We start from the raw sequence: 21,837 nt of genomic DNA, 5'->3' as shown, positions 1-21,837 counted from the left end.
GTTAATTTTTAATGTTCTCTGTTAAAGAGACCGTAAGGGGTTGTCAGGATTTATGATGGCCCCAGGGATCCACAGAGGTATTTTCGGGGCGCCATAAGTTTTGCATGCGCAAGGCCAGTACAAAATACATTTAACCACCTGCGTTGGTTAGTTTACGATATAAGCCACATTTAAATGCATTACAAAAACTGGGCTACCGGTACAAGATATAACAATAAAATCATTCTACTTTTAAACCTGACTTCAAATATATAGATTTTTTTCATGTAGGTATATGTAGAGTGCAAGTGCCCCACACAACACACAAGAACTAATTAAAAATCAAAGTAGTAGAACAAAAAAATAAGGTTGGACCTTAATAAAAAATTGCATGTAGGGACCTGGGACCATTATGTTGACCTGAGTTTATAAACTAGCCTACCCGAATTTACCGATTAAATTCGTAAATTTTACTGATTTATCGTGATGCGATCACCGCTTAAGCCTTAAAAGCATATATGGAACAAATGTGTTCTTATTCTCACAACCTAAAATGCATCAGAAACTTACGCGGTTGTGTTTTCTGAGCGTACCCGGTACTGGTCGTCCAGACCAGTCTCCAAGACATGTTAGTTAAAGAAAACTAGCCTGTATCCTGCAATTGAAACGAGATGAACACAAAACTAACCTTTTTTAATTATTTTATCTAGCCTTAAATAATACGCCACATTCCCATAACACGCAAGGCAAGGTTTGTTTTTTAGTAAAATATTGTTTAAATGGAGCTACCGCTAGATAGTGATCAAGAAGTAGATAACGGTAAAACAACATTCGAATGTAGACTACGTTAAAAATTTGAACAAATGCCCTTCGAGGCAGATATCAGAAAAAAGTGTTTTGCTCGTCACAAAAGTCTCGGAATATTTTAATAAATTTACGGGCGCAGATTAAATATACGGAAAGCCAGGTGTAAATTACAAACTATTTTGTACGAAACCAGTGCCTATATAATGATTAATATATTCATATATAGACCAGTGTTTCTCAACCGGGGTGCCGCGGCACCCTGGGGTGTAACTTCTAAAGGGTGCCGCGATATATTTTAAGGGTGGCGCGAAATATTTGGGAATCTTTAAGAATCTGATTTTTGCTCATCTCTTACAGCTTTTCATGTAAGATTAAAGTGGAATAAATCCAATTATAACTTCCTATACGTCGTGTGGAGTTGATGTGTGTTGTTCCAGTTCATTTTTTGTGACATTCTAGTGAATTACCTACGGAAAAATTCGATAGTGATACCGCAATCTATTTATTATTTCTGAGTGGTGCCGCTAGCCATAAATGGATTAGAAGCACTCATATAGGCACTGGTGAAACATAAAATTTTAATCATAGATTTTCCACGGTCGAGCGCGCAAGCTCCGTGGCATCAGGGGCGTTAAAAAGGCTTGGCTTTTTTTTCTCGGTTCGAGTCGAGAAAAAAACAACTGGTTTACAAAAGTAGACGTACGACGTGGGTAGAGCCACGCTGTAAGGTACTACGTTGGCAGTTTAGAAGGACCCTAGCGGTCAGAGAAACGGTAAAGCCGTTTTTTCTGCAGTTTGGCTTTAAATTGACCGGTTTAGGGTCTGGCAAGGCCATTTTTAATCGCTAAGGTCGTCGTTTACATACAAAAACGTTAGTTACCAGGGAAGCTATTTTCACTTTGCATCAATAGTAAGGCGAAAAATTTTTAAACACGAAAACTTTTTGATTGCACTGCAAATTAAGACAGGCTTTTGTCACCTGCTTTCAAAAGCAATAGTAACTAAAAAAACGTAAAAACTATTTTATTCAATAGAGCCCAACAGTTATTATTTATTGTTAACACTCAAAAACAAACACTGTTGTTACCACTCAAACAAAACGTTGAATTAATGATTAAGGCTAACCCATTTGTTTCTAAATATGAGTGTACTTTTAATGTTTAGTTTTATTTTGTCTTTTACACATCCTATGTTTTGCCTCTTTTTTAGTTAACCTTAAACTTTGTTGTAATTTTTTTACTCAATCCAATCCACTCCCAAGTCACTTCAAAATGTGTGGTAAGTTCAATAATTTCATCTCTTCAGTTTATAAGTTTTTATTAAAATTATACACATGTAACTAATTGAAATGTGAGAATGTTTTACTTAACAGAGTATATAAATTAACATTTTTAGTCAGTGCTTATGTTGTTTAAATAGAAACAACAGTTTCTAACCAATTTCTAAAATTAAAAGTTTTGTTCTAGTGGTGCAAGTTAAAAAACGATCACAAAAGTCTGTTTGTTTTTATAGGGATCTTTGCATACATCAACTACTCCATTCCAAGAGACAGAAAATACATCATTGAGACACTTATTAATGGTCTAAAGAGGCTTGAATACAGAGGATATGATTCTGCAGGTAAAATATTGCGACTTAATGTAATAAAATTAATATATTCCATATTCTGTACTTGCAACTTTGTTTAATTAACTACAATCCAGTCTGCATTTTATGGCACTTCACTAGATATCATGCATGCAGAACTAGATTTTAAAGTGTGCAGGTGTGCAATTAAGTTATTTTACACACCTTAGGTTGAAATCCTACCACAATTTAGCTTTTTTTTCAAAATTTATTTGCGCAATATACCAATTCATGTGTGCACACAAATTTATTAAAACATATTTATATATACAAGTGTGCCCCTTTCATGAAATATAGACTAGACAACAATCTACAGTTTCGGTTTTTTAAATATGCTATAACCAAAAATCTCCATTATTCAATATATATATTTTTTAGTCTTTGTGGTAGTTTATAAATAAGGTAGACTTGTATAATAATCACGTATGTGCTCTTTTATTTGACAAAACTTTACCTAGCAACTCTCAAAACATTACATTATATACCCATTTGTTTATTGTAATATTTTCAAGTCATATTTTAAACCAAAGTGTCTGGGAAATTTGGACATAAATATAGATTTTTTTAAGATGAAACCTTTCAGGAGTATTTTTGTTAAAATTAAAAAAAATTACTTAAAACATTATTTTCAGGTTATTGTTTCATGTAACTACACTACTAAATGTAAATAGAATCGGCTAAATATAATGAAAAATTATCATTTCAGAAATACTTTTTTTGAAGATGAAACCTTTCATGAGTATTTTTCTTAAAATTTTAAAAAAAGTTGAAAAACCCTTTGACACAGACAAGGAACGTAGAAATAGCTCTATGGGTGGAATGAATCAGTTAAGCGACAAAACTTTACCTGGCAACACTCTAAACATTACATTATATACCGATTTGTTTATTGTGATATTTCCAAGTCCTATTTTAAGAGTGTCTGGGAAAATTTGGACATAAATATGTTGAACCTATTATTCTCAATTTTTGTATTACTTGTAGGCTTAGCGTTTGATGGTCACAATGCCAGCGTAGATGATACAGGTAAGAAGCCGATCACCACCTTGGTGAAACAACGTGGAAAGGTCAAGGCACTTGAAGAAAAAGTTTCAAGTATGTTTTTGTTTGACCTTAATCCTGGTGTTGCCACATTCAAATGGTTAATAGCAAACACCTGTGCTTGTCAAATTTATAACTTATTGTTATTTTATATTCTGATTAATTTAGTAAATTTTTTGAATTATAAAATGTAAAAAAAAATGTTTAAACCTAGACCCAGAGTGGGGAATAAACACCTGTGCTTGTCAAATTTATTGTTATTTTATATCTGATTAATTTAATAAATTTTTTTAATAATAAAAATGTTAAAAAAATGTTTAAACCTAGACCCAGACTGGGGAATAAACACCTTTTATATCTCTACTTTTTATAGAAAATTTTTTACACCGTAATGTCAGAATTTTTGACTATCTTTTGACAGAAACATGTAAACTTTGGCACAGATGTAGTTGTCTTGGAACAATACCCTTTTATATTCATACTTTATAAAACCACAGATTTATTTCCAAATTTATAATGTACAAAGTTTATTCTAGGTTTTAGATTTTGTTTTTAACTTGTAATCTGTTTATCACAGAAACCGATCTGAATTTTGAAGTTGAATTTTCCAGTCACTGTGGCATCGCGCATACAAGATGGGCAACTCACGGTGTTCCAAACTGCGTCAACAGTCATCCGCAGCGCTCTGGTCTCGACAACGGTAATTCCATCTGCCTTTCCTGTTTTTTTAATGCTAATTTAATTGCAAATTTCCTGACATATGCTTCTCTCTCCATATATACTTGTAGATTTTGTTGTGGTGCACAACGGAATTCTCACCAATTACAAGACCATTAAGACTTTCCTGGTAAGAGTGTTGGCTGTTACTTTGTAATTGTAATCATGATTTTCTATGATATATAATAATGTTCAATTTAAGTTTTTGTAGTTTAAATTGTATTCGGTTTTCTAAACTTTGTTTTAAGGCTTCAATTTAGGGCTTTGATATGAAACTTCAAAATGTTTGTATATCTACTAGCTTCAACCCGATTGGCATTTTTACGAGTTGGCTAATATTTAATCTATATATATAGTTTCCTGTGAAATTTTTCCATGAGTTAACAAGGACATAGTAAAGTTGAAATATGTAGCAAATTGAAATAATATGCTATTTGAGATATGTAGGTTAGGTATCACATGGTTGCCTTCACGCATTTAACGAACTGTTCATATTTATTTTCCAAATTTAATGTTTCACTAAGATCTGTTTAACTTTAATAAGTTGTACTGTGATTTGTGACAGTTGGCTAGGATTTGTGATTATTCAACTATAGTTGGTATGTAGTTTTGTTTATTTAAATTGCTACCTTTTAAATTACAGGAAAGTCACAACTACGTGTTTGAATCGGACACAGATACTGAAGTTATCGCCGTGCTGATTAAATATCTTTGGGATAACAGGGAAAGTGATGATATTCCGTTCAGCACTCTCGTCGAACGAGTCATCAAGCAACTGGTAAGCTAAAAACTACTGTCTTTTTTTTTATACTTGTTAGAATACCTTATACCAGCTTTCATTATAACAGGGTTGGAACTAAGTTTTTACATATGCTTGAATTTATTTCCGCATTAGAAAGTCTTTGAAAAACCTAATGTTTTTGAATAGGATTTAAATTTAGTATTTATGTACCTTAAGTTATGTGTTTAGAAAGTGCCATGGAAAACACATTATAAACCATTGTTATTGTGTCCAACAACATTCTGCTGTTTGTTTTTAAATTATATTTATAACATGTTAAGTAAACGAATTTAGTACATTGAAAAGTTATTTAATCTCTTTGTATGGTTTTCATAAATGTGTGTGAACAGTCCTGTATAACATTAACAACGTGTATTGTCATTTAATAAAAGCACTTTCAATAAAAATCTTTACACTTCAGTAGTTGTTAGTTATCTGTTGTATTAAACTTTATTAAAAAAGCGACATTTCACCAGTATTGTTACATCAAACCAAACACATAAAACAAACTTTTCCTGTGACGCAAGTGTTTTATTTACGTAGTAGCCGGTTATGGCAGTTTTATGACTTGTTAGAAGCCGTCACTCTGTGTAATTTCCCTGGTTAGTCATCTGCCCGACCACATTGTTGTTACGTACGTCTCATGCCTTTCCACGTCATATTTTAAATGCCAAAGTAGTACAAAACTATTTGTTCAAACTTTTCTCATTAAACGTATGCCAATTAAACTGCATACTATTTGTTCGGAAATGTAATAACTAGCTTACTCTGCAAACACTATTTGGTTGTAAGATTTCACTAAATTATTATTAATTTAAACAGAATTTTTTAATATTAAACATTTTTTTGAATTTTGTTGTTTGTGTTTTACACACACATCATTTATATAATTCCATTAATATTTATTTCGATATCCTACTTTCTAAATAAATGTATTTAGTACAATATTTGATCTTTATGTTTGATCACTATTACCATCTTTATACTGGTATCAGTTTTATTTTTCGCTTAAAACTATTAAACTATATTGTTTTTCAGGAAGGAGCTTATGCTCTTGCCTTTAAGAGCAACAACTACCCTGGACAATGTGTAGCAACCAGGTATTTTTTGCTGATTTTTGTAACTCAAAATACAAAAATTAAGTGTGATTGATTCATTTAATTTTTCTTTGCAAAGCAACTTTAATTCCTCTATTTAGTTTTTTTCTGTCATAGTAAATAAATCATTTTAAAGATTGTCATATCATATAAAAAAGCAATGTAAGTATTAAAAAAAATTGGACTTGCTTTGCAAGTTACTCACAACACTTAAAATGAGAACAATTTGCCACAATGTGATTTTAAAATACATAGAACTATAATTTGAAGTAATTTTAGAAATGAAGGATGCTGGCTTATAGATGCTATTTTACGGGTTCCTTTAGCTGTGAGTTGTAAATGTAAACAAAATCTGACGTCATCCTATAATAGATTTTAGCTCTACACTCCTATCTATTTTTTTAAATTATTTTATTACAGACGTGGCAGTCCGTTGTTGATTGGCGTACGAAGCAAGTCTAAACTATCCACCAGCCACATTCCCATTCTGTACAGCTCTTGTAAGTAAATTAAAGCATGACCCTCTGATTTGCATTTTGCCTTGATTATGGATGTTTTATGTGTCGTCTTGTCTATATGTGCTTTAAGTACCTAAAAAAATGGCAGAACTAATATTGGGCCGTTACTAATACTGCTTGTTTTTTTTTAAGTTGATTCTACTAACATAGCTGAATAAAATTTACTAGAATGTCTAGAAGTTTATCTAATTTCTAAAGACTTAGACTTTTGTCGTCATATACATAGAATATCTTTCAATCAACAGAAAGAAAAAATACCATTTTTAGTATGATCTTAGTTGTAATGTGAATGTTTAGGTTAGTCATAGTTGGTAAATCTGCATGTCAAGGAAACATAACGTGTTGGTTTTGGTAAAACTACATAAAAACGCTAAATTTGAATTAAAACTTTTTTTGAGGACATGTAACTACACTGCTAAAGTTAAATGAAATTGGCTAAATATAATAAAATATTATCATTTAAGAAAGATTTTTTTAAGATGAAACTTTTCAGGAGTATTTTTGTTAAAATTAAAAAAAAATTACCTAAAACATTATTTTCAGGTTATTGTTACATGTAACTATACTACTAAATTTAAATGGAATCGGCTAAATATAATGAAAAATTATCATTTCAGAAATACTTTTTTTGAAGATTTTTTAAGATGAACCTTTCATGAGTATTTTTCTTAAAATTAAAAAAAAAGTTAAAAAACCCTTTGACACAGACAAAGAAGAACGTAGAAATAGTTCTACGGGTGGAATGAATCAGTTAAGCGATTTTCTAAATGCCGCCAAGCCATCGAGAACTAAACACCAGTCCCGTAACCCTTTCGACCAAAACGGTTTTGAGGATTTTCCAGTTGAACAGGCCGCCGGTAACAGCTTGCATGAAGTACAGAACCATCTATGGTCTGCGTAGAATAATTATGGCATACATTATACGCAATTGTTCTGTTAGATGTAGGAAAAAATCACATTTATGTCGGCTGGTATTCGCTGTAATTTTTTGAGCCCATTTTAGAAGCCGCTTTGTTGTACGGTTTGCTAATTAAGCCCTGACAGTTTTTTTATTATTTTGTCTTGGGTTTAATCGGAGGTCTTGTAGTATGGCCGTAATGATAAATATGTGAACTTCATAGGTCAGAATTATTAAGCAGTAAAATTAGTAAAAGCCTTACCCACAACAGATGAATACTAACCTATAACAATATAATACGGCCATGAACTTGTATTTTGAAAGGAAAATATTTTTAAAGTTAGTTTTTAAGCAAAATAATACAGAGTAGTAAAAACAATTGCAACATGGTTCATAAGTTAGCGTTACTTAAAACATTTTTTTCAAATCACCTATTTGTAGGTTTGTCGTTTACTCACATTAGAATTAGATAAATACAAAAGAATAATTTTAACATGTCAGTTATTTGACTAGATTTGCTCTAAAATAGATGTTTGAATTCTATATTTGCAACTCTAATTTATATGCAAATAATCATCTTAAAAACAATTGTGCATGAAGCAACTTGCCATATAATTATGGTCGTTGTAGTGTGATATATAATTCTACAAGATTTGAAATTTAAAATCTCTCAAAGAGGCCTAGTGTTTCTATCTCAGAGTGCTTTTGCAGGAATTGTTCCACAATTATTAACCTGGAAATGTAGTTGGTTTTAAAATTTGCAGAATTGGCTGTATCATTAGAACTGGATTATTTTAGCTTCACCTTAGAAATGTGCTTAATTGTGCTGAAGTTAATTTGCTTGAGTTTTGTGAGCGAATGTCTCTTTTCGACAGTTTAATATTACCGATGCTTTGAAATAAAAGTACCTGCTATTTTGACGTTTGGTTCAGATAACATTCACGTTAAGTATCAATCTACCATTTAAAATTTCAATTTACTTTTTTTTTGTCAATAGAACTTAACTTTAAAAGACACTTTCATAACTAAAAACTTAAAAATGTACACAATAAAAATATAAACGCATAATTTAAAAAAAAATTGTCAACCGAAAACAATTTAAGTTTCTCTATCCATCAAAGCTATTTTGTAGTACTGCAGGAAAATTGATTTTTTTTCACAACTTTTTTAACAGCCAAAGGCACCCTTAGTCAAAATCTTAAGATGGGACGACTGAACAGTCGCACAGAATTGGTTTCACAAAACTCTGAAGAAGCAGGAATGGAATTTTATTTTGCCTCCGATGCAAGGTTTGTAATTATTTTTGCAAGTTACAAGCAAGTATAGTAGGCAGAATTTTATAGCTCATACTGTTTTTAAAAGATTTGAATTAACCGAAGTCAGGGGTGTCCAACTCAAATATGCTGGAATGCCAATTTTCATCATATATCTTCTTCCTGTGCCAAGGTTTCGTAGCTAATTCTTTTAATCTTAAAAACGTGTTTATTTAATCCAAACTGCTTCTTTGCAAACGGTTGTTTTCAAATGCGCATTACTGCCTTTAAGTGTCAGTATAATTATGTGAATGCCTCTACTACATTATAATGTTATAATATAATTGTAAGCCGCGATTGTTTTTATATTGTGAACAAAACAATGGGAATTGGCTGTGTAACAAATATAGTATTTTTTGACAATTAGGTGTCTTTTGACCAAATGACTATACAGTTTAAACAACGCAGTTTAAAACAATTTCCCTTTTTATGATTTTTTAGTTTAGGCAATTTGTTCATTATTAGGAAGAGGTTACCAGGTAAACAATAAGAAATGTTATGTTTTAAACTGTTTAAACCTAGTCCTAGGGAATCGCGGAATATCGTAATAAATGAAAATAGGTCGCAGACTAAAACGTTTGTGGCAAGCCCTGATCTATTGTTGTTAATCGTCAACCAGCTTCCAATAATTGTCAACATGTTTCCATGCAACACAGCAGCACCTAATTACGTAGCGCAGTACTTAATGCAGCTTGTTCTGTTTGTAAACCAGCAGTGTAACTCTGTTTCCTTTTTAACACCAGAAGCGGCTAATTGCTCTCCTAAAAAGCTGGTAGCGCTATGAGTAGCGTAAGATAAACAAACATTGGCGCTGGTCTAGAATCCTACCACAACGAACATTATTGGAGTTAGAGTGCGGGTTAGCGTTAGGCTTTATGTAGGTTAGGTAATATTATTAATATTAATACTTGACCCACCAACACCCAAACACTAATTGACACCCTAACCCAAATATTGTACATTGCTTTAATTGTTTCAGTGCTATGGTAGGGTTTTAGACCAGCGTCCGAAAGTATTACCCGAGGCTTGTTCAGCGTAGATACCTAACTAAACTAGTGCATTACCAGCCTTCAAAATCGTTTACTTTTGATGCAGTAAAGGTCATGGAAAAATATGGACAGCTTAGTCATGTTTGTCGTACATATTTGACCAAACCTGTGATAATGTAGCTGTTTAACAATAAAAATTAACACTTGAGCTGATGCTAACTAGTTTTACTGCATTTTTCAACCATTATGACGTTGAAAATGAGATTTGTTTTAATGGAACATTCACACAATGCTATCTATTTGTATATAGACTACCATTTCATACGTTTTACAGTTTTACTGCCACCGTGAATTATTGCGTTTAATGAAAACAAATGCACATTTGCTTTCCCACTGACCAAAATAGAAGTCTTCAATAGATTTTCCTTTGCCTCCCGCCAATAATAATGCAATTTGAAATGCAAAACTCCCGGTTTCGCATAAGAAACCGCCCACATTTTTTGAAGAATCTTAAGAAGCATTAACCACATTATTGCTAATGCCCTATAAACACACAAGTATAAAAAAATAAAAGATAAACAAACAAGTGTAAAATTTTAATTCGAAAATCATTTTGAGATGGAGGTATAGGTGTATTACTGTATTGTATTCTACAACTTAACGATAAAACATTGTTCACTGGAAAGCAAGAAAAATTTGTAGATGATGTCAAAAAGGTGCGTCATCACGATACGTCTAAAAGAAGTAACCTTGTTTCGATCTAATTGATTAAAAGTCATTTTAAGGTTTATTTTGCGACCCATAATGAGATAAGACATTACATAAAACCTGCATATTAACTACTGGCGTAAGTAGGGAAATGTGTAATGCGACACATCACATCTAATTGTTACGTATTTGTGATCTGGTTGCATAAATGTTACGTAACGGTAATGCAATAATTTCCTGATCTAATAGAAAACTGTAGCATTTAAAAATGCTTCGCGACCCGCCTGAAATAGCTTTCATTGGTGGCTCGCGACCCGCTAGTTGGAAAGCACTGTTCTGAATTCTAATGTGTTTTATGCAGTAATTCATAGTTCAAAAGCTCAATTTCTTTATTTTATAGTGCGATCATCGAACACACGAACCAAGTGATTTTCCTCGAGGATGATGACGTAGCAGCTGTCGTCGAGGGAGGTAAGTTAACAAAAAAGTTTCTTTTTTGAATTATTGAATAGCCATGAAGTTTTTCATAATTGCGTGCCTTGAAATATTAGGCATCTGTGATTTCTTTAGAATTTTTTTTTATTTGTTAAGAACCGAATTTGAGCAAGTTTGTGAAATGTAGATTGCGTGCGCCGAATATTGAGCATAATGCCAATTTTTTTTAGTTTTTATTTTACTTTAAGTACCGTCAAATTTGGGTCAAATTTGTTAAATCTAGATCGCGTGCGCTAAATATTGAGCATATGCAAGAAGGTTTACCCATGTAACTTACGGCTAATATTTATGGCTAACTTAAATTTGGGCAAGTTTATAAAACATAGCTGATGCCCAACCACACTTTTTGCTCGTTCAACCTTAAATTTCATCAGTTGAGACTCTCCAGAACTTTCGCGCACTTAAGCTTTTGTCGATCCACTGTCAACGAAAGTCTAATGTGCGGTTAGGGTTTTTAGCGTACGTGGTATACTAAGTACTTGTATAAGGAGGAGTTGTGTGTATTGTCAGTAATACGTCAATTAGAATTACTGAGCCAGAGACTTTGGCCGAACTTTACTTGTTTAAATAAACTCAATAGTTTAAAGCGGTCGTTTTTAACCTGTTTGTCGCGCGAGTGTACATTAAGAGATTCTAGGTGTGCCGCCAGACTTTTTGTAGCTTTGAAAAATAACCTATCCGTGTTACAATCAGATATGGAACCAAGTATGCTAGAATTTTAAAGCTTACTAATAATGTTATGACGCTGTCTTGTCATTTAGTAATTTATTAGTTATTTGCAGAGTCAGGATTTTTTTCTAAAGCCGCTTTTGTAAAAATGTGTCGCGAAATCTTTTTTTCATTTGAGAACCACTGTTTTCATCGTTTATGCTATCATATCGTTAAAAATCTTTTTTAGTTTTTTAAAAACCCATTATTCGCTTTTCTAGCAGATCAGTTATTGAGCTTGAACGATGAAACAATAAAGGCATGTATTCTTGACGCAAACTAGAAAACGGTCAGTTGAGATTAGTAAACTGCAAAATAACATGAAACGTTTTTATCAACATTGGGCTTCAACAGGTGAAATAATTAGATAAATCTTGCGAAATATCAGTTGCCGTATGGCCATCTTTGCAGAGGTCGATTGAATCAATATTAAGCAAAGATTGGCTTGTTTTTCTGAGTCATTCATTTTTTTGAAAAAAAAAACGGTATTTTTATACTTTTTTATTTTGTGAAAGCAATAAAAAGCAGCCAAGCTTTTAACCTAGCCACGTTGACAGTATAGACAAGAGTGGAAATGTTTCGTTAGGGATAAATTTCGATTTGTTTTTTTTCGAGTGCCAATGCAAGGTTGTGAACTATCGTAAAATACGTGCATTTGTAGAACGTTAATTATAGTCTTATTTGTTAATTGTGTTGTTTGTGACCCGCCAACTAGCAGGACTACCCAGTCAAACGTTGAATAGGACACGACGGAGTCGGTTTGTTTGGTGAACTCGGACTCGGGAATTGAGTAGAACTGCTGGAGAGTACACGAGTATCGAGTCCAGCGTGCGCATGCGCAGTAACAAATTTGGAAACTGATAGGCCAATTTAGAAACGGATAAGACATTGTAAATCGTGAAGGTGGAGTATCATCCGTTATTTGTGTGGATAAGTTGCATAACACCCGTGTGAGTCAAATTTATTTCGCTCTGGTCAGACTCAGGAGTCTAGTTAAAGACCACCTAAAAATAACCAAGTGTCTAACTTGGGCATGCGAAGTAACAAATTTCGAAACGGCAGCTAACTATAAATTGCAAAGTGGAATATCATACGTTATTTGGGTGGATGAGCTGTATTCACACGTATGGGTCTGTTGATTTAAATCATACCTATTTTAGTTGCTTGGAAAGGTGGAATTGGGATCTGTTGTGTTGCAACCGGACACTGAAATTGACGGAGTCGGTTTATTGGATTATTGCATAAATCGTAATGTAACACGCTTGCGCAACTAAAAGCAAAATCACGCACATGGTAAAAAGTCCTACGCATTAAAAAGGCCGTTAAACAATCAAGGGCGGTCATATGAGAACAATGTTAACTAAGCGCAATAGAAAGGCAGGTTAAATGCATCGGTGAAAAACGCTGAGGTAGGACATAAGTTTGACGACGTCGTTACGAAATTTCGGTCGACTGTTATTTCGCCCGGGTGAGTTCAAATTGTATTAAACATTAACCCGGTATCCGTTATTGTGCAATATTTATAGTTTCGGAAATCCCCAAAGATTTGGAATCGCTCCTACCGCCTTATTTGCAGTTTATTCATCCCCAGTTCATAAAAAGCCCACAAATAGCGTGGGATCACTCCGAAAACTAGATTCTCCGTCCCACCAAAGTATGTGCAATGTTGTTCCAGCGACAATATGTGCATTATGCTCTTTCATGTTTGCGTTTTCATTAGCGCTATGCAATCGAAAACAGGCCCCAGATGTTTATAAGGTACTTCATCTAGGGCAAGTGCAAACACTTCACTCGATTTCCCGCCGCATTTCACCGGCTATGACGTCATGACGTTGTTGTCACAAGTGACGTCATAACGAATTCGAGCGCCTTCGAGTTCCGTCAAAGCAAACGTTGATAGCCCGAAAGGTTAGTTCGAGGTTTACATTCGACCTTTGATACGCTGTCGGCATTCAAAGGAAACAGACGTGGTGTCTTTTGATAAAATATATTATTACCTTTGGAACACTATATACGGATCTGTTCACAAGTTTAATGATGAAAATAACGGCCCAAATAAACGTAAAAAGCGACATGCTTTATTGTTCAAACGTTTCGGCAAATGCTCATTAAATCATCAGTGATATGAAGGCCACATCAGTTACACCCGTTTATATACACTTTATTCGCACAAAGGAATGATAAAAAGGTGCGAAACAAGCGTCGCAAAAACGATAGATAAAAAGGTGCCCAGAAGCGAGGTGTACTAAAGTGTATATAAACGACTGTAACTGATGTGGCCTTCATATCACTGATGATGGCATCAGCATTTGCCGAAACGTTTGAACAATAAAGCATTTCGTTTTTTACGTCTTTTGGGCCGTTATTTTCACCATTAATATTATTACCTTGGTTTAAAATCTAGTCCATTTTAAATTGTAGTCGCGTCTGTTTGGGAGCATAGTTTCGCCTTTTCTGGCTTGAATATTGCTTATTTTAAAGTTAACACCGCACCACGGTTGTCTATTTTCAAGTACATTTTGTCTTCAACACCTGATTTACAAAATTTATTTGTTTAAATCAGCAAACGAAGATAAATTCTTCTCTGAAATCTTTCCAATTTGTACTTCTTATTTCACCTATTTGGTAGCGGATCGAATCGTTGTGCTTATACTGGACATGTCGGAAATAGGAATCGGAATAAACCAGGAATTATCGAACATCTTAGTTTAAAACCGTTAACATCTTATAGATCTGATCTTTTGGTTAAACAAGTTACGATAAATGACTATTCGCTACGTTCTTTTGAAGTTTTGGTGTATTAAAGGTTTTACGTAAAAACCCATAAAAGGTTTATGACCTCTCGTTTGTTAGACCTATATACATCCTTGTTTACTCCCATTTGTTATTCATAACCATTTTTAATCTAGAGTCCAAATTCCGTTCAAGGCGGGTAGGTTTGTTAGTCCACGATTCCTGGTATTATGTCAAGAAATTACCCTTATTCTTCGTACCTTGTGCTTTCTTTGTCTCAAGTGGTTCGACAAACCTCGGTGAAAGGTTTTGTGGTTTGGCAAACAATTGCTTCGGGTGACTCGTGTGGGCAAAATGCACGTTTGAATGCCTTTGAAAGTGAAACTGGAGCGTTAGTTTCATAAGCCTATGGTAATAATCGTAACCGGGGCAGCGAAGTCGGTTCAAAACAACCAGAGTCCTACTTCGGCCTACAGAATGAACTCGAGCCCGAGTCCCGAGTTCGACTGTGAGATTTTGTCGCGTTCAAAATATGGGACCTACTATATAGCCTGTATTGCACCCCTTTACTTGAGTAAAACTCTGTGGATATATAGCAATCCTCTAAAAGAGATGCCGTATTAATTTCCGCCCACAATACGTGGTTGGAAAAAATTCAACCCTATTTACAGTTTTAGCCGTATCGACCTAGGGTTGCACGTTGGACTAGGGACTCTGGTAGTCTTACTCGAGTCCGATTCCAACAAAATAAAACAACTCGAGTCACGAGTCCGACTCTCCAGTTCTCGCAACTCTTTCAAACCACCAAACCATTCTCGCACCCCCTACAAGAATTGCTTAAATAACAAAATCATTGCAATTTATTTTATTTCTTTATTGAAGTAACTGAAAACACAGTAACACTATATCAATTACTACATCACTTACAGCAATACATTTTCTGTTTCTGATTCAGCATCCCCGCACCCCTTGGAACAGTTGTCGTACCCCTTGGGGGTTCCAGCACCCCTGGTTAAGAAACCCTGTCCTAAATGGTAGTTTCATGCAACTACAGGAAAAAATGCGATAAAATTTGCAAAAACCATGTTTACCATGTAAATTGTCAAATGCCGGAGAAAAATGCGCAAAAATCTACAATATTTTGCTTTATAGCGGTAGCGATAAAAAGCACTTGATCGAAATACGTCGCGGCATGCATTGCAACGTCACAAGCACGTCGCCATTGTTTGTGATGGGCGTGTTCAAACAGCGGAAACTTCAATCGTGCCACTTCACGTGGAATTGGATTAGCGCACTTTGTTGTTCGTGATTTACGCGACTTTTTGCAATTCGCTTTTATCTCAAGGACGACTATATTGGAATTTATGGCCTCGAGGAATTTCTTGTCTCGTGATTTTGCCAGAAATTTGCAGGCGCCGGTCTAGAATCTTTGTTAGAGAAAGGGGGGTCATTAGATTTTTTTTTGAGATGACGCCGCAAAGTTGCGTCAAAAACGTGACGTCGTAATGAATAACTTAAGAACACCACGCACTTGGTTTGAGCTTACCAAAACTTAATAATTTTTGACGGTGCGATGAAACGCCATTAGGTTAAAACGATTTGACCAAAATAGGCAAAGACATACTAAAAACATAGAAAATTGTTTTTGCATGTTAAGTAATAGGTAATAAATGCGATTTGGGGATTTTATCGTTAACCTATCGTATTTTTTATTCAACTTTTTTGCAGTATACAACTTTTTTGCAGTATACTGGGTAGCGTATTGTCGTTTTACTGATTGGCCCTAATCTAATGCATTCTTTTTTTGAAGCTTTTTTGAAGCTTTTTTGAAGTTTTTTTAATTGTACCAATTGCGAAAAAATCAAGTATTTTTGCTGTTTTTCTGTCCGAATAGGAATATTATTTACGCGATTTCTACCTAGAAACCTTTAAGCATTTTGTACAACGCTTATTTGATAAAGTTAAAAGCATTCAATTAGCGTTTTGACACATTCGTGTTACTCCTATTACACTGCTGTCAAATGTAACAGAAAGTCTGCCCATGAAGCTATATTATTAAGCTTAATGTGTAGTTAAAGTCTTCTAGAAATACAACGTTTTGCAAGCACTGTTATGCAATCTTGTTCTTCGCAATCCGAAACTACACTCTAAAATGTTTTTTTAACCGAAAATCGGTTTGTTTGGATGTTATACCATAAATATATTTCACTCCTATGAGCATAACCAATATCTAAAAACACAATTATTGTAAGAAGTATGAAATTAGTAAATTAATGTTCAAATCAACCGAATTTTTCGAAACACACCAAAATTGACGATAATTTTTATCTATTTACCGAAGTCCATCTTACCTTTTATAAAATGATACCTAAAGAACGAAAATTGCGTTTTGGACAAAAATTGTGGTTTGCTTTATATAGATTTCATTATCACTATTTTTTGCATAATTTGGTGTTCATTTAGAAAAAACAAACATGTGATAACTTCGCGTATTTTAATCCTAAAATGGCTCCCCCAAATCAATTTCCGTTAGTGGTTTTATAAATTGAACACACATGGTAATAATTTATATGTTCTGTAAGCCAAATCCATTGCCGCGCTCCCAACGTATTCGCACCGCCTCAAAATCCACGTGTCGTTTGATTGGTCCTAAAAGGGGGCGTTACCGTTTTTGAGTTCAAGGTTCGCAGGCACTTCACAATTTGCGACGTGCAGATTTGCACATACACTTAAACACATACACGCCTGGAATATTCCCATGTTGACATTTAGTCAGGTATTAAATCCTTTTTTTAGAACTGACTTATGTAGGTTTGGTGCAAGGAAATACAGTAGTATGAAGCACACTTAATGAAGACTTTTTTTACAACTCTTTGTTTTATATCTAACTTGCCGTGGAACTTTTTCAGCTTGTAGTCCTTTGAAATCAAATTTAATTCAATTGAAATTGACAATGACCCTTATACAAGAAAAAAAAATGGCTTAAAAGCACAATAATATAAATTATATAATCGTGGATCGCGTGTAAATCTGACATGCTTGCCTGCAAGCCTATTTGCAATACGAATATGTTTTACCCGAATTTCCGCTATACACTTAAAAGGACCAGTTAAGACCAGATTTTGCGAACCACTGCATAACGCGGTATTTGTTGTGCAAAGGTGAACGATTGTTAATTGGGCTGTAACTCGAAAACCTGCAATTGCTTTCCATCGCCTTTGTCGCACAAATAATGTTTGTACGTCCACCTGTAAAGCAGTAGTGAAAGTAAGCCTAAACGGTCCCGGAACGGCGGTCCGGTAATTTTTTTTACCTATGGTGTCGTTAAACATATTTTTTTAGCATGCCACGTTCTTTTTTGCACCGGGGCAGTCCACCATTTTGAATGTATTTAAACTAGGCCTTTAGTGGCATATTTGAGCACGACATCCAACGATAACCTCTGGTTTTCTAAGGGTACTTATTTTGTACTTTCTGTTATGACGTAATTTTTGTGACCTAAAAATATTCGTGCGTTTTGGTAGAACATTATTCTACTTTCACCTGTGTTTTAAAGGCGTACAATGTTGTGTGCTCTCGTATTGAGAAAGGCTTTTTACGACATAGGTCGTTTTACATGCTGTTTATTTATTCGCTCGTGAAAATCACCATTGTTTGCTGGTTTGGGAATGATTGACAGGTTTATCCGCTTTATTTTGCCCTAAATGTAATTTATGATCAGTACGTAACACGGGTTGTAGCACAGTTAACATTATCTTAGGAGCTTTTGAATACAATCCGCCACCTTAAATCTCCCGGCTTAATTTTTCCGATTTTTTTTGAAAATTGTAGCGTTTTCGTTTTTCAACGCTTTTTAATGTCGTCTCAGATGCAGAAATCTCTCGCCCAGTTCCTTTATGGTAAAAGTAGCCAATGCGTTTAATTAGCCGAGATGTAAAGCAAAATTCAAAGGCTGTGTTTAAACAAGTACTTGGATGTGCTTTCCGAAATCGTACCCACAATTAAAACAGTGCGATAAAATGAAGTTTCGACTTCAAAAAGTCGTGTTATGGGGTAGAAAAAAATAAAACAAAAAACAAATACGCCTCGTGTACTTTTCTAATATTTCCAGGAAACTAGTTTTGAACAAGGGTAAAAGGCATACTTAAATAAGGAGTTCGTTGATTAGAGAGAGTGAGTTGTGTGGCCATAGGCTCCAAAAAAAAATCAAAATAGAGTGTATTAGACCCTAAGCGATTGGCTTTAAATACACACAAAAGCAGTCTAGTTTATTCGAAATGGATATGTAATAAATTGTCCCGGTGTGACTCAGTGTAGATTCGGGCTCCCGTGAATACCAAACCATGAGGTTAAATGTTTTTTATATAGGCCTGCGGTTAATATGATTCATTCTGCATCAGTTAGACATGCTAGTCTTTATGCCCTTTTACCGTGTGCAACAGCATGTAAACCGCATGTTGAATTGTGTTTAATGTTGCTAAAAGGAAAGGTTTTACTAATTTGTTTTTGTTATTTTGTATTAACTACAGATTTAAGTAGTTTTAGTAAACGTTGTGTAAAAATGTAGAAGTCTGTCAAATAATCGTATAACTAAACTGCAATACTTTATAATTATTGCCCGAAATATTGAAGAACAAAGTTAAACTGTTTTGCTTTTTTCTTAACGAAAAATTGCAGCAAGTTATTTGTTGAGAGGATTATTTTTCCTTGATTTTTTTTGCAGTTCGTACATCTATAAACCCGAAAGTGTCTACCGACATATCTGAAAAAATATTACTTAAAAAAATATTTGACGGGTTTTAGTTCAGCATGTTTGAGTTACCACGCCACCTTTAAACGCAGTAATAAATAGTTGTCGAGGTGCAATGCATTGCGGGGTTGTAAAACATAGTCGCAAGTTACGAGGTAAATACGTGTAACAATACAAAGAAGCAAATCACTTTAACGTCGGCCATTGTAATTAGAACCTTCGAAGGACTAGCAGTTGGCTGTGATGCTCTATAGTTGGTGGTTGTTTGTATTTACAGTTGGGTTAGCTTTATTCAGCTAGATCGCTGAGCTTACGGTTGTCCAGTTTACTGCACAGTTAGAATGATTCCCATTAAGTGTGCTGTTGTGTTTTAGTATTTATCTTGGTATTTGCAACGTCCTATTATTATGTTTGCTTTGGTAAATTAAAAAATATGATATTCAAACCATTGATGGATCAAGAATTTACAACTATTTTATGGTATTTAGGTTTCTCTGTGCAAATGTTATATAGGTTTTGCTAAAATTGCCTTCAAAATTGCAAGATTTGCAACTTATAAGGTAAATTCGATTATATTAAGCAAAAGAAAAAAAAGACGTGCGTCAGATAACTGGAAAATAAATCAACGGTATTTTAATATTATGCGAAGTGTTTTGATTGATTACATCAGACTCCCCAGTTCACAATTATCATTACATTTAAAGTAATTACATTTTTTACGACTAGCATAAATCTTAGATAACTTTGTTAGCAAGGTACTATTTCTTGTGTAGTAAATTTTTTTTATCCAGACGTTTTGTGTTGTTTAATTTTTGGTGTGCGTTATTTTTTGTATTTTTTTTTTGGATGACCGACATAATTTACAAAATGCCTATTTGTTAACACCTGCTGTTGAACAAAAAGTTTATGTTTTTCGATGTTTCCGTTTAAATAAAATACCAATAATTCATGGGTAGCAATTTATAAAAAAGAAAACTTAATACATTTAAAAAAAAAATTGAAAACATTTTCATGGGGGCTACATACAAAAAACTCATTTTTAGTGTGCGCTGTTATTAAAACGACAAAAAACAAAGCTTTTTCACAAAACAATTTGCTATACTCGATATTTTAAAAAACAATTTCCACAAAACGGTTTGCTATACTCTACATTTAAGGAAAAAAATTTCCACAAAACGGTTTGCTATACTCGATATTAAAAAAACCAAACTTTTTCACAAAAACGGTTTGCTATTCTTGATACTTTCTCTTGTGTTAAATCCCCGTTTCCTTTCTAGGCCTCACAATCCACAGAATGACGCGTGGCAAGGGAAATGAAGCGGCCACCAGGGCTGTAGAGTCACTTCAGTTGGAGATGCAGCAGATTATGAAGGGAAATTACTCGTCTTTCATGCAGAAGGTGAGCTACAACTGCAAATCAGACTTGGACAACTAGATTTATTTTGGCTTTTTAAAATTAAATCGCTATTTATTCTAATCAGAAAGTAAATTGCAAATATATCGGTGGTAGTTTTATTGGTTTTGGCTTTAAGGCTGGGCAAATTAACCTACAAGTCGTTTCGACCAAAAGTTTTTTCTTTGGTTTCGACTGAGAGACTAAAAATGCCGTTTGAAAAATTAGCATTTTTGGTAAAATCCGAATTAGAGCACAAAAGCAATTCATCAATTAAGTTAGAATTAGCCGCATTTTGCTCTAATTCATTGAATTAGAAAACCAAGTCTGTTGTGAATACATTCAGTGCCCAAACGTTTTTTTTAAAGTAACTGTTTCCTTTAAAAAAATAATTACTTCTTAAATATACACTAATATTTCCATTAGGCCGTCATGCACCCCCTGAAACTAGTTCACGGACCTCAAAAAGGGTATTTCAAAAAAATCCAAACAAATGACCGTGTTTAAAGTTTAAACAGTCCTAATTCCTAAAACAAACAGAATAGCAATATTTCACCAGTCTATTTTACAGGGTAGTACTAACCCAATACCACAATGTATTATTTCGCATTGAGGCGGTAAGCATTAAAAGTTTAGAAACCGCTCATTTAAAGAAAAGTGACACCTGAGGTTAGAAAACCATGGTTTTACCGTTTGTGGCGATTTACATGCTTGCCAATGATCATAGTAAAATATAAATTCCAGAGGAGCCATTTTTCAATCAATGAATAAGCTCAAAAACGAGTTTACTTAAAAACCGGGTCTGCGGAGTCGGACGCAACGCCACTGGAAATTTATATCATTCCAAATATCTCAAAGTGTTTGACTTTAATTAAATTCCAGAAGATTTATAAATGACTGGCTCGTTCAAAGTCTCGGTACGTTAATCAAATGACTAATTTTGATTAAATCTGAGACCTGATGACCCAGTATAAATTACCAGTGTTGTAATAAGTTGGTTAATGACTTTACTTAAGTGAACATAATTAACTTTTCGCCACTGACTGGACTTAAAACGAATTTGGCTGAAATAGTGTTTCAATTTACCATGATTTTAGAAAATTGGGTTATTTATCTCAATGTTTGCGCGTAAACACTTGGCTTGCTTTATATTGGTGTTTGATTATTGTTTAGTTACGTCGTAACCCATTTTCGAAAACAAATTTTATAGTTTAACTTTTTTATTTTTAAATCAATGACTTGACTTGGAGTTGACTTGCCCTAATAATTGATTGGACTTGACTT

The 21,837-nt window shown here is 34.0% G+C and overlaps 1 protein-coding gene across 1 annotated transcript in view; it reads left to right on the top strand.

Moving 5' to 3' along the window:
* The first annotated feature begins 1,973 nt into the window (after positions 1-1,973).
* Positions 1,974-21,837, top strand: part of LOC146138787 (glutamine--fructose-6-phosphate aminotransferase [isomerizing] 2-like) — a 29,496-nt gene continuing 9,632 nt past the window's right edge. The window contains exons 1-11 of the mRNA XM_083393644.1: positions 1,974-2,064; positions 2,299-2,406; positions 3,397-3,507; positions 4,031-4,153; positions 4,242-4,300; positions 4,814-4,948; positions 5,990-6,051; positions 6,469-6,548; positions 8,639-8,753; positions 10,875-10,945; positions 20,438-20,559. Coding sequence (XP_083249770.1) covers positions 2,058-2,064; positions 2,299-2,406; positions 3,397-3,507; positions 4,031-4,153; positions 4,242-4,300; positions 4,814-4,948; positions 5,990-6,051; positions 6,469-6,548; positions 8,639-8,753; positions 10,875-10,945; positions 20,438-20,559 — 993 coding nt within the window. The 5' untranslated portion in view covers positions 1,974-2,057. The remainder of the gene's footprint in view (positions 2,065-2,298; positions 2,407-3,396; positions 3,508-4,030; positions 4,154-4,241; positions 4,301-4,813; positions 4,949-5,989; positions 6,052-6,468; positions 6,549-8,638; positions 8,754-10,874; positions 10,946-20,437; positions 20,560-21,837) is intronic.

The sequence above is a fragment of the Ascidiella aspersa genome, chromosome 7 (genome assembly GCF_963924565.1).
Source record: "Ascidiella aspersa chromosome 7, kaAscAspe10.2, whole genome shotgun sequence".
NCBI classification, from domain to species: Eukaryota; Metazoa; Chordata; class Ascidiacea; order Phlebobranchia; family Ascidiidae; genus Ascidiella; species Ascidiella aspersa.
The sequence above is the reverse complement of the archived record's forward strand: the minus strand, read 5'-3'. Positions and strand labels throughout refer to the sequence as shown.